At 33.0% G+C, this 12,306-nt stretch overlaps 1 protein-coding gene across 1 annotated transcript in view; it reads right to left on the bottom strand.

The window, feature by feature from the left end:
• Positions 1–12,306, bottom strand: part of LOC134709997 (BTB/POZ domain-containing protein KCTD3-like) — a 41,093-nt gene that overhangs the window by 7,246 nt on the left and 21,541 nt on the right. The window contains exons 6-10 of the mRNA XM_063570130.1: positions 7,058–7,138; positions 2,825–2,921; positions 1,518–1,654; positions 999–1,086; positions 436–626 (exon numbers count right to left, since the gene is read on the bottom strand). Of these exons, the coding sequence (XP_063426200.1) occupies positions 436–626; positions 999–1,086; positions 1,518–1,654; positions 2,825–2,921; positions 7,058–7,138 (594 nt within the window). The remainder of the gene's footprint in view (positions 1–435; positions 627–998; positions 1,087–1,517; positions 1,655–2,824; positions 2,922–7,057; positions 7,139–12,306) is intronic.

Raw genomic sequence — 12,306 nt, 5'->3', positions numbered from 1 at the left:
ATTACAAATGAGGCAAATATCCAACAGAAACCAAAGGAGTTGCATAAAAGTGACTATAGGTCACTATTCAGCATAGATCAATAAGCAAAATCCATACTGTATGGTCAGCTGGAAACTGTCCAGACAAGACCTAAGGTGGTACCCAACACTTTCACTAAAATTAATTTGGCTCGTTTAATTTTCTTAAAATTTTAACAAAGTATTTACTGTGACCCTTAATCAAAAATATCAAAATTTCAATAATTTTGAACCAACCGTTTTGTCAGAAAAATTACACTGGTTATATAGCAGTTTGACAAACACCTATTTTGTTCATTGAGAAGCTAAAAAGTCCCTTTACAACAGAACGTGATTAAAACCTTTAGCTGACTTTACAGAGTTATCTCCCTGTAGTGTTAGGCACCACCTTAATGTGAAAGACCTGTTAAATGTTACCTATTTCTCTACTACTGCCGTCATCCATGATTAACCACAGTTGAACAAAACTTCCCATTGAAGCTGCCACCATTTTATTTGTATTTTCTTGATTTTGTGCCACAACCTTAGCATTTAATGCCACTCTATCCACGGCATTCTCCATGTAAGGACTACTCCATATATGATGCCACCCTGTTGAATCCTTCATTCTACAAAGAATTATATTTTAAAATTAATTTTTCTCATAGAAGTCATGTTGTGAGGAGATTCATGTACAATTGTATTCTAAATGTAATCTAAAATACACCTAAAGATTTTATTCTTTTCTTAACTAATCAGAGTAATCAATAAAATAGTAAATAAAGTTATAATCTTACATTGATGTTTTTTTCACCTGAGATAACTTTCAAATTGAGAGAATTCAACAAATGATTTCTCCAAAAAAAGGCTTCAATTAAACTAAAATGAAGTCCCCCTTTTTACATTTGTTTTTATATTTTATTCATCTCTGTCTCAAATATCATCTTACAAAAATAATTTAATTTTATCACCTGAAGTATTAAATATATTGGTTGATTTACCTGAAACAACAAACAAAATGTGGATAAGATATACAAATCCAATTATGATGGCCTTGTACCATGGTCACTTTCAGTGGATTCAAATATCCTGCAAAAAAATAGATATAAGAAGATGTGGTATGAGTGCAACGTATAAACTTTGGTTTTAGATGTCAAAGTTCAAAAGGTGGTTTTTTTTTCACCTTAAATTTATTATATTTACTTCGTCTCAAATTTAGCCTTATCACTAGACTACTGTGTATATTTGTTTGAGGGCAGGCTGAGGGATGCCTCCGGAATTGGGACTTACTCGCTGCATTGAAGACCTGTTGGTGACCTGTCTGTTCTATGGTGGGGTTGTTGTCTCTTTGGCACATTTCCCATTTTCATTCTCAATTTTATTACAATGTTCTTTTTACAGAGTTTGAATACAAGTTATCATTTATCGTCAAATTGTCACATGATCAGATGTATATATAATTACAGATATGCATTATGAATTTAAGTATTGTGCATAGTAATAATGTATAATTATCTTACCTAAAACATCAGACCTGTGTTTGTCTACTTGTACATTACGAAATGAGGTTCTTGATTCTACACATCCGAAACATGATGTAACTCTGGCAGCAGCATCTTGTCTGGGGGGAGCTGGGTTTACATGCATGGACTGGCTCCTATAATAATAAAATGTTTATTGTTTATTGTTTTATCTATAAAAAATGAATGAGTCATGCAACAACATTACTGATTGATTGTTTTTTTACTGAATGCCATCCAAGGACGTGGCACACTCTATAAGATAACATGTATCAGCATCGTTTGGTCTCTTGTGGATGTTTGTCTCATTGGCAATCAACATCATCTTATTTTTATATCAACACCTGATAGTTATATGGAATAGTTGATCCCTTAAGAGCTATCTAATTCATTTCAAACTGGCATGTGCAAAGTTAAACATATTTCTTTTAATCCAATGAAAATTTCATTTCAAATCGTCATGTCTGCAGTGATAATTTGTTTAATATAATTTTTTCTCTAATTCTTCATCAATTTATCCCTTTCTGCACCCATTGTATAAAAAAAATTTAATCAACGTGTGGGTCATTTGATCTCAGTACTTCATTGGTTAAAATCCAACTAAGACGTCTAATTTTCTTGCTTTCCTCTGAAATTCCTATTGTGAGGGCATGAAAGAAGGTGACCATGCCTGATGACGTCACATAGAGAAAGAACACATCTTTTCACAGAACATTCGAAAAGAAGGAATAAGTTTGCCTGCATAATGTTAGAAAATCAGTAGAGAAACAGATTCCACCACTGAATCTCGTGTAATATGATATTTATCCACTCTTGACAGTTAAATTTTAAATGTTTAAAACGCTCGTGGAAGCCTAGCATTTTAAATTTGAAAATTTAACAGTCAAGAGTGGATAAATATTGTATTACACTAGATGCAGCGGTAGAATTTATATTCAAATAATTGTAAAATTGTGATAATCCTGGAAAGGACTATCAAAATTTTTCCCTAATGTGGCACTCTCCAATCAAACTTATCACTGGCATCTAAATTAACATTACAATTCCAACCTGATATATGCTGAAGAGATCTTCCAGTAGTACCTCCATTTACTTAGAAGTCCCTTTGCTATTTTCGATTGAGATCTGCTAACTATTAGAGATTATATAATCGTCTTAGCACCATTTACATTGCATAACCCAGTGATGCATGGTGCTGAGATCTGTTGTTATTAATTGGTGATTGACTTTTGACCCAGTTTTCTTTGCATAAGCAAATGTCAATTGGCCGTGATATAAATTGTTGATTGATCTCTGACTTCCCTTACCTTGCATGAGCTTGTGTAGTATGTTGTGGAGACCTGGTTATATTACTTGTTGATTGGCTGACTGGTTTCTTCTCTAAAATCTCTGGCAAAGGTGGGCCTGTAATTATAAGTACAAAGGGTAATTGTCTACAAGGATGTATTGGTACAATAAAAATACAATATATGCTATGTTTTAACAAAAGTATATATGCAAAAACCATAATTTTGATCTGAAGACATAACAAAATTTATTGCTTAGGCCTAAAATAAAATATTGTTAATTTCCCCAATCCCGACCGACCCGGAAAAATCGCCGCGACCGGAATAATTTTATTGTCGATTTTGTGTAGAATTTTTTTTATCGAAATTAATGTGGTGGTGCGGTGCTCCTATGAAATGGAAAATCAAAACATAAGACATAAGAAGGAGACGCTGTTCTTCAAAGCGCCTTTGAAATCAGCAGTGTTGAAAATGCCTTGATGACGCGACTTGGCTTTCTTCTTCCACATGGTCTCGGGTCTTTACCATATTCAGAACAATATTCTCTAGATTGTTCATACATTTACATGGACGCCGTTCTGTCAGTTTTTGTTGCCGTTTATTCGGCTGGAAACTTTAAGAAAGACTTGGTAACAAATGTATTGCGCAGATTTTCGAAGAAGGAAATATTTGAAGACATATGTGAGGACGTGATAGCCGATATAAAATTGACTGAAGAGGAGGAGGATGCTCTTGACAAAAAACACATCCGTGTATCCAAAACAAAATGGTTCTACAGAAAAATTTAGTCCACATTACGATGATGACATGAAACTGGCACTAGACTTTAATAAAGACTTTTTGTTTATGTAATTTATACATGTTTCTTGTTTCTCTTTTTAGCTCACCTGGCCCAAAGGGCCAAGTGAGCTTTTCTCATCACTTTGCGTCCGGCGTCCGGCGTCGTCCGGCGTCGTTAACTTTTACAAAAATTTTCTCCTCTGAAACTACTGGGCCAAATTAAACCAAACTTGGCCTCAATCATCATTGGGGTAGTTTGTTAAAAAATAGTGTCCGGTGACCCGGTCAACCAATCAAGATGGCCGCCATGGCTAAAAATAGAACATTGGGGTAAAATGCAGTTTTTGGCTTATAACTCAAAAACCAAAACATTTAGAGCAAATCTGAAATGAAGTTAAAATGTTTATCAGGTCGAGATCTATCTGCCCAGTCATTTTCAGATGAATTGGACACCCCGTTGTTGGGTTGCTGCCCCTGAATTTGTAATTTTAAGGAAATTTGGCTGTTTTTGGTGATTATCTTGAATAATATTATAGATAGAGATAAACAGTAAACAGCTTTAATGTTCAACACGACCAAAATGGTCAGTTGACCCCTTTAGGAGTTATTGCCCTGTATAGTCAATTTTTAACCATTTTTCGTAAATCTTAGTAATCTTTTACAAAAATCTTCTCCTCTGAAACTACTGGGCCAAATTCATTGGGGTATCTTGTTTAAAAATTGTGTCCGGTGACTTGGTCAACTATTCAAGATGGCCGCCACAGCTTAAAATAGACCATAGGGGTAAAATGCAGTTTTTGGCTCAGTGTTGAAGGCCGTACCTTGACCTATAAATGTTAACCTTTATAAATTGTTATTTGGATAGAGAGTTGCCTCATTGGCACTCATACCACGTCTTCCTATACATATTTAAGTTTTTGAAATTTTGCATTGATTAATTTGGAAATTAGTATGGCGTTCATTATCACTGAACTAGTATATATTTGTTTAGGGGCCAGGTGAAGGACGCCTCCGGGTGCGGGAATTTCTCGCTACATTGAAGACCTGTTGGTGACCTTCTGCTGTTGTGTTTTTTTATTTGGTCGGGTTGTTGTCTCTTTGAAACATTCCCCATTTCCATTCTCAATTTTATCAGCCATCATAACACCAGAACCCGTGGTTCCGTGTCAAACAACATCAGACAGATCAGGACCAGACTGGATTGTTTTAAATATTCATTCATACCAGCCACCATCATATCCTGGAACAACATACCTCCAGACATCCGAGCTTCCCCGTCTGTGGAACATTTTGGATACGCCATCCAAGATGTCAGCGTGTTGACACTACTCCACATCTAAATTTATACAGCACTGATTTTAACTGTACATACAGATCTCTTTTTAATTGTACATACTTGAAGGTTTTTAGCTGTTCGCTCACACTGGAGTATATACACTCAAAAATGAGTCCACTCCTTGACGGGAAGATAGATAATATTGATGGGACCTCTACAGAAAAAGAAGTCTCCTCCTCAAATGTTGTCAACACCTTTGACAAAATAATGGGAGCCAGTCAAGCTGTCAACAAACTTTCTCAGGGAAAAGAAGAACCTATTAACAAGTTAACAGGTATGCATAATAAGTGACCGTCCCAACATCTATTTCTTGCAAGCAAAGGTAGACTTTTTTAGGATATTAAGGAGAGTCTCCCCACCTTTGTTTGCATTCTTTTTCTTGCAAATTTTCAAACCCTTTACCTATAAAATTCCCTAATGATTTCCTTATGCCCTTACTAATTTAACCCGAGGCCTGAAAGCAATTGATTTAAATTAATCATTTGGTCCCTAATAAAAGCAGATCACTCCACACTAGTCTTGTTAAAGCAGACAGCCCATGCATACTTCTCTAAATAGAAGGCTGCCACAATGGTAACTGTTCGAGAATCCAGAGCATTTGACAGACTGCTAACCAAGTATGACTACTGTTGTGGATCTGTTATCACACCTGAAGGTTTGCTTTTATAGTATTCCCAAAAGATTTTCTTAATAATATAATAACATGGTCTTGCATAGCATGATTTTGTTACCCAACATTGAATGAAATTTCCACATCTAACATACACTCTCAGTTGATTATATTTCATATGCATGTTCCATTGAGTTATTCAGTGTTTGATATGGGTTCAATGTTCAAATCCTTCTTTCAGTGGAAAATTGCATACTTCAATGAACGGTATAAACTTCATTCTACTACACATGTACTAGTACACTCTCTGACGTTGAACTTGGACAGATTTCTGACAGATTATACTGCTTAATATAATAAACAGAAGGCTCAGTATTTTAGACATTTTCTTTATTGAAAATTCCCAATATATATATACAAAGTACTCTAGAATATTATGTTTTATTTATTAAAGATCTCTGTTGTTCTTTATTTCAGGTGATGCTGTTGAAGGCTTGATAGACTGTGATGTACACATGTTGAATTTCCGTATTATGACTCTACCGTGGCACAGCCGGATATATGTGCCTTCTGTGCAGCTGTTGGGGGCAACAAAGACTGTGTCATTATTGGAAAATTACCACCCAAAAGAAACCCAATTAAATAAACTATTTCAAATTATACATAGAGTTTTATTTAATAAATCTGACATGAGGAAACTGATAGCTTAATACACCCTAGAATTTAAAATACAGCCCTATAATTATGGTTTGTAATTTCCTATTTACAAGTACCAAAAAAAAAAAATTTACCAAAAAAAATAAAATAATTTACCTAACTACCTACATGACCTACCTTCACCTGACTTGATAGGGTCGGGTTTGGGGAAACAAACAATTAATTATTTTTGGCCTTACCGGTTTATTCTTCATAGACATGAAATGTGCTAATAACCATGCTAGTACATCTGCATTCCAAATATTTTTTGACCTACCACCTTTGTATCCCCTTAAACTGGCATAGTCACAAACTGATACTAATACATGTACTGTATTCAAAGCAGGTAATTAGTTGCCTGTTTGAATCATTATCTGGCATTGTTTATAGCTTTCTGTGCAGTATGAAGTCTTCACGCTGAGTGACAGCCCAGGCAGCCTAGGATTGTAAACTTGCTCTTGGGCCTGTAAAAATCATATCTACAGGCCAACAGAATCTAACTAAAATTTTCAAAAAATTGAGCCTCCGGACCGTAGATTTAACAGTTTATCGTGACGACTGAGTATGGGACTATGGGTTTAGCTGATTATTGAAAGACATATTGTGACCTATAGTCATGAACTGCTATATAATTTGGTCCCTGGTGGAGAGTTGTATTGGCAATCATACCACAAACTAATACATGTACATTGTTGATACTGCTTTCCGAAACAGCCTACATAAGTTTTTCTTTTTCAGCAATGTCGAAGTGAAACAAAAACTGGTGTTTCTTAATATTCTGTATACTTACATGGAGGACCTAAGGACCCATGATATAAAACAGTGTACTTACATGGAGGACCTAAGGACCCATGATATAATACATCTCCACATGATGAATGCTCCAAATCTTCACAGAGAACTAATCTTCTGACTGTTTAATAAAATAATGTAAACATTCAAACTTTTAATGGTCTGTATGTAAAATTCAAATTACAGCTTTTGAGCATTGACACTTATGTTAGGTATAAATGTGTGACTACTAAAACAAACATTTTGTGACTTCCATTTCAAGCAAAAAACAATATTTTGAAGTTGTCAAAATATCCATTAATATTTTTTACTGTTTTCATTTTTCATGTGAGGATAAGATAGATTTGTGAATGGGAATTCAATGCGTTTCAAACCTATCCAACAGGAATGTGCATTATACATTATGCCTGTCCCAAATCAGGAACCTGTAATTCAGTAGTTGTAGTTTGTTGCTGTGTTATATATTTGTATTTCGTTTATTTTTTTTTACATAAGTTAGGTCATGAGTTTTCTCGTTTGAATTGTTTTTCTGTTTTGCTGTTTTCAGGGCCTTTGTCTGACTATGCTGTACAAGATTTATTTTCAATATTAATCAATTGTAATATGATTTAGGTTTGGATATATTTAGCTCACTGTAAAACGTTTTTTTCTCTCCAAAATTGTATCTTGTTATTTTGTCTTTTGCCTAAGATTTTAAAATGCTGCTGCTAGTTTAGAATTTCAAAATGACTTGTCACATGACTCAAGTTAAGGGTTCAAAATACTCTGTCACATGACTCAAGTGTAGGATTCAAAATACTGTCACATGACTCAAGTGTAGGATTCAAAATACTGTCACATGACTCAAGTGTAGGATTCAAAATACTGTCACAAGACTCAAGTGTAGGATTCAAAATACTGTCACATGACTCAAGTGTAGGATTCAAAATACTGTCACATGACTCAAGTGTAGGATTCAAAATACTGTCACATGACTCAAGTGCAGGATTCAAAATACTGTCACATGACTCAAGTGTAGGATTCCAAATACTGTCACATGATTCAAGTGTAGGATTCAAATTACTCTACCACATGACTCAAGAGTAGGGTTTAAACAGTCAGGGCTATAACCCTATAGAGTTATTACAGAAAATAACCAATGCATGTTATTGTGGAAAAATTACAAGAGTTATCCCTCTTTTATAGTTGCATTTTGAAATAACACCCATGTGTTATTGTGGTAATGTTAGTAAACAAAATAAATTAACAGATAAGGTTGTTTAATCAGTTTGGATTATCTCCCTTAAAGTTGAGATAACATGTAATGGTTATTATTCACAGTAACTTGCATCTGTTACTACATGATTAAATTACCACATTTCATGTATGGGATACAATTATCTGAATTATATAATTATTTTTTTATGTAATAAACAATTATATACTTACTAGTAAGTCTAACTAATCAAGTTGATACCTCTTAAAAATATTTGAAAAGTAGTAGTAATAGGAACAATAATTCACCAAAACAGTGTTAAATCTTGAAAATATTAGACTGCCATCTAAACCTTATGTTTATCATTGTTTATTTTATTAACCCTTTCCTCCATAATGACGCCTTTTGACGCCACCCCCTTTACTCCATAATGACGCCTTTTGACGCCTGTGTAGTACCTCAGTTGAAAGGCTTTGACTACAAAGTGTCTGCAGTAGACTTAATAAAGTTTGTATCCATTATGAAAAGAAATATCATAGGAATATCTGACCTAAATTTATTTGATGAAATAGTTGTTTTTCGCAATGCCTTAATACTTTAAAGCCTATGTTCAGCATTTTATTAAAAAAATCCTATGCAAATCAAGTATGCTAAAAAAATATTTCAATGGAGGAAAGGGTTAATTAATCATTTTTATTCAAATCACAGAGACAACAATGTTTGTTACTAAGATAACACCTGTGTATTATTGCATGTCAAACTATTTCATGTATTATTGCAGAACTATAAACTGTTGTGTGGGTATCCAGGCTTTTATTAAACTCTGAAAATCTGGAATTATTTGACCACCACCTTAATTTTTGTAAAAATATTTTTATAAAAATCACTGAGACAACTGTGTTTGAATAATCTTTTCTAAATCACTGAGATAACACCTGTGTGTTATTGCATGTCAAATTGTTTCATTCTCAGTGTTTGAATAATCTCATCTAAATCATTGAGATAACACCTGTGTGTTATTGCATGTCAAATTGTTTCATTCTCAGTGTTTTAATAATCTCATCAAAATCACTGAGATAACACCTGTGTGTTATTGCATGTCAAATTGTTTCATTCTCGGTGTTTGAATAATCTCATCTAAATTACTGAGATAACACCTGTGTGTTATTGCATGTCAAATTGTTTCATTCTCGGTGTTTGAATAATCTCATCTAAATTACTGAGATAACACCTGTGTGTTATTGCATGTCAAATTGTTTCATTCTCGGTGTTTGAATAATCTTTTCTAAATCACTGAGATAACACCTGTGTGTTATTGCATGTCAAATTGTTTCATTCTCGGTGTTTGAATAATCTCATCTAAATTACTGAGATAACACCTGTGTGTTATTGCATGTCAAATTGTTTCATTCTCGGTGTTTGAATAATCTCATCTAAATTACTGAGATAACACCTGTGTGTTATTGCATGTCAAATTGTTTCATTCTCGGTGTTTGAATAATCTCATCTAAATCACTGAGATAACACCTGTGTGTTATTGCATGTCAAATTGTTTCATTCTCGGTGTTTGAATAATCTCATCTAAATCACTGAGATAACACCTGTGTGTTATTGCATGTCAAATTGTTTCATTCTCAGTGTTTTAATAATCTCATCAAAATCACTGAGATAACACCGGTGTGTTATTGCATGTCAAATTGTTTTATTCTCGGTGTTTGAATAATCTCATCTAAATTACTGAGATAACACCTGTGTGTTATTGCATGTCAAATTGTTTCATTCTCGGTGTTTGAATAATCTCATCTAAATTACTGAGATAACACCTGTGTGTTATTGCATGTCAAATTGTTTCATTCTCGGTGTTTGAATAATCTCATCTAAATCACTGAGATAACACCTGTGTGTTATTGCATGTCAAATTGTTTCATTCTCAGTGTTTGAATAGTCTCATCTTAATCATTGAGATAACACCTGTGTGTTATTGCATGTCAAATTGTTTCATTCTCGGTGTTTGAATAATCTCATCTAAATTACTGAGATAACACCTGTGTGTTATTGCATGTCAAATTGTTTCATTCTCGGTGTTTGAATAATCTCATCTAAATCACTGAGATAACACCTGTGTGTTATTGCATGTATGTCAAATTATTTCATGACATAATCCACAAGTGTAAACATGGTTAACGAGAATATTTAACTGTTGGGTTGGCATCTCTTGCATGTCTTGTGTTTTTTTTTTAAAAACTCTATAAAAATTATATTTTTCTCTTGGGCAAATATTGTTCGTGATTTTTCTTGATGGAAAGTAAGACAGCTGTTAATATTTAATGCTGAAATCTGTGATAAAACTTTTACTTTGGCTGCTGATTTTAGGGTGAAGGTTAAAAATCTTACCCTTCTACGGATAATCAGCCAATCAAGATTGTTAAAACACCATCAATGATTATGTTAGCAAAGGTTCTGTGATAAACACCTATAATTAATAACTTTTTTACATAGCGACTTGAATGATTCATTGGCAGTCATACCACATCTTTCATTTGTATAAACACCTGTATACTTGCTTGAAATGTCAAACATTTTCATAAGTTAGTCACTCAGGCAAAATCCATCAATATATCAATATCCCTTCAACCTAATGCATGATATCATGCTTATGATTTTTATTTTACCCTAAAATCAATCAATTCCCAGAAGGCAATAATTTGTGTGTTCCAAGATTTAGATATTCTTGCTGTCATCGTTATATCTAGGTTCTTACAAAGTGTGAGGTAATAATAGAAAACATACAATAACAATTAAAACACATTTATTTTGCATAACATATGTACATGTTGACATGATTCTGAATAAAATTCAAATAATAATCTAATAGTTTATATATTTCAGTTCACACTGAAAGTATATAATTACACTCAAATTTGTTTGCTATAGACAATAATAGATGTCTTTATGGATGTCAGTAAAAAAATAAAATAATAATTTGCCATGTAAGATCTGACACTGATTATTAAAAATTTCATTTAAAAAAACCAGACATCATCAAAAGAGCAAACAAAGACATTGACATACAAGATATTTGTTTTGGAATGTCACTTTGCATTTATTGGAATTGCTATTGAATATTTATTAATCTTGATTTACCATTTGATACACACTGCTAAATCTATTTTTTCACATAATTAAATTCAAATTAATATTAACCATGTAAATAATACTGCAAAACCAGATTATATGATATATTTGGAGTTTAAAAAAAAATAATTCAAGGAGATCATAAGCATGATAATGGAGAGTTAAAAAACATAATAAATCAGGAATGTTTTTTGCATTAAAATAGAATTATGATGAATCTTCTCAAGTGGCACATTTGCTGTTTTGCTGTTATATAAAAAGATGAGTATCAGTAAAGCAATAAATTTTTAGCCCAAAGTGTTTGTGTCAGGGTTAGGTTTATACCCATGCATCAGATTTAGGTAACAAAACAAGAATGTGTCCAAAGTACATGGATGCCCCTCTCGCACTATCAAATGCTGAACCCAACATTTGAAGCAACAAACAAATAAACATAAAAAAATGGGTAAAAATCCCTTGTTGAAGTATTTAACAATATATATTTATAAAAATAACATAATAAGCACCTTTATTAAAAAAAAATACTGGTTAAATGAGATCTTCACTGTGAAAGAGACAACAAATAATATTAACCCGTAGTTGTAAAAGTAATAATAGAAAAGAACTGAAATTGATGTATGGGTTCAATTCAATTTTAAATAATCAATTTGTCCATCTTTTTCAAATGTTTACATGGTTAAGATTAAATGAAAAAAAATCATGTTTCAAACACATTCAATCTGTCAACCAACTATATTTACAACTATACACATTATAATCAAAAAGATTTTCGAAAAGAGCACTGGATTATGGATACATTATTAAATATGAAGAATACAAGTACTTGTTTCAGCTGTGCTGCACCCAATTTGTCAGCTTGTTTTGAGTGAAATGCTGAACCCAATTTGTCAGCATGTTATGAGTAAAATGTTGAACCCAACAAACAAATGAACACAAAAAATGGGTCTAAAAACCCTTGT

This window comes from Mytilus trossulus, chromosome 3 (assembly GCF_036588685.1).
Source record: "Mytilus trossulus isolate FHL-02 chromosome 3, PNRI_Mtr1.1.1.hap1, whole genome shotgun sequence".
NCBI lineage: Eukaryota > Metazoa > Mollusca > Bivalvia > Mytilida > Mytilidae > Mytilus > Mytilus trossulus.
Note: the sequence above shows the minus strand (reverse complement) of the source record. Positions and strands in the feature narration are given on the sequence as shown.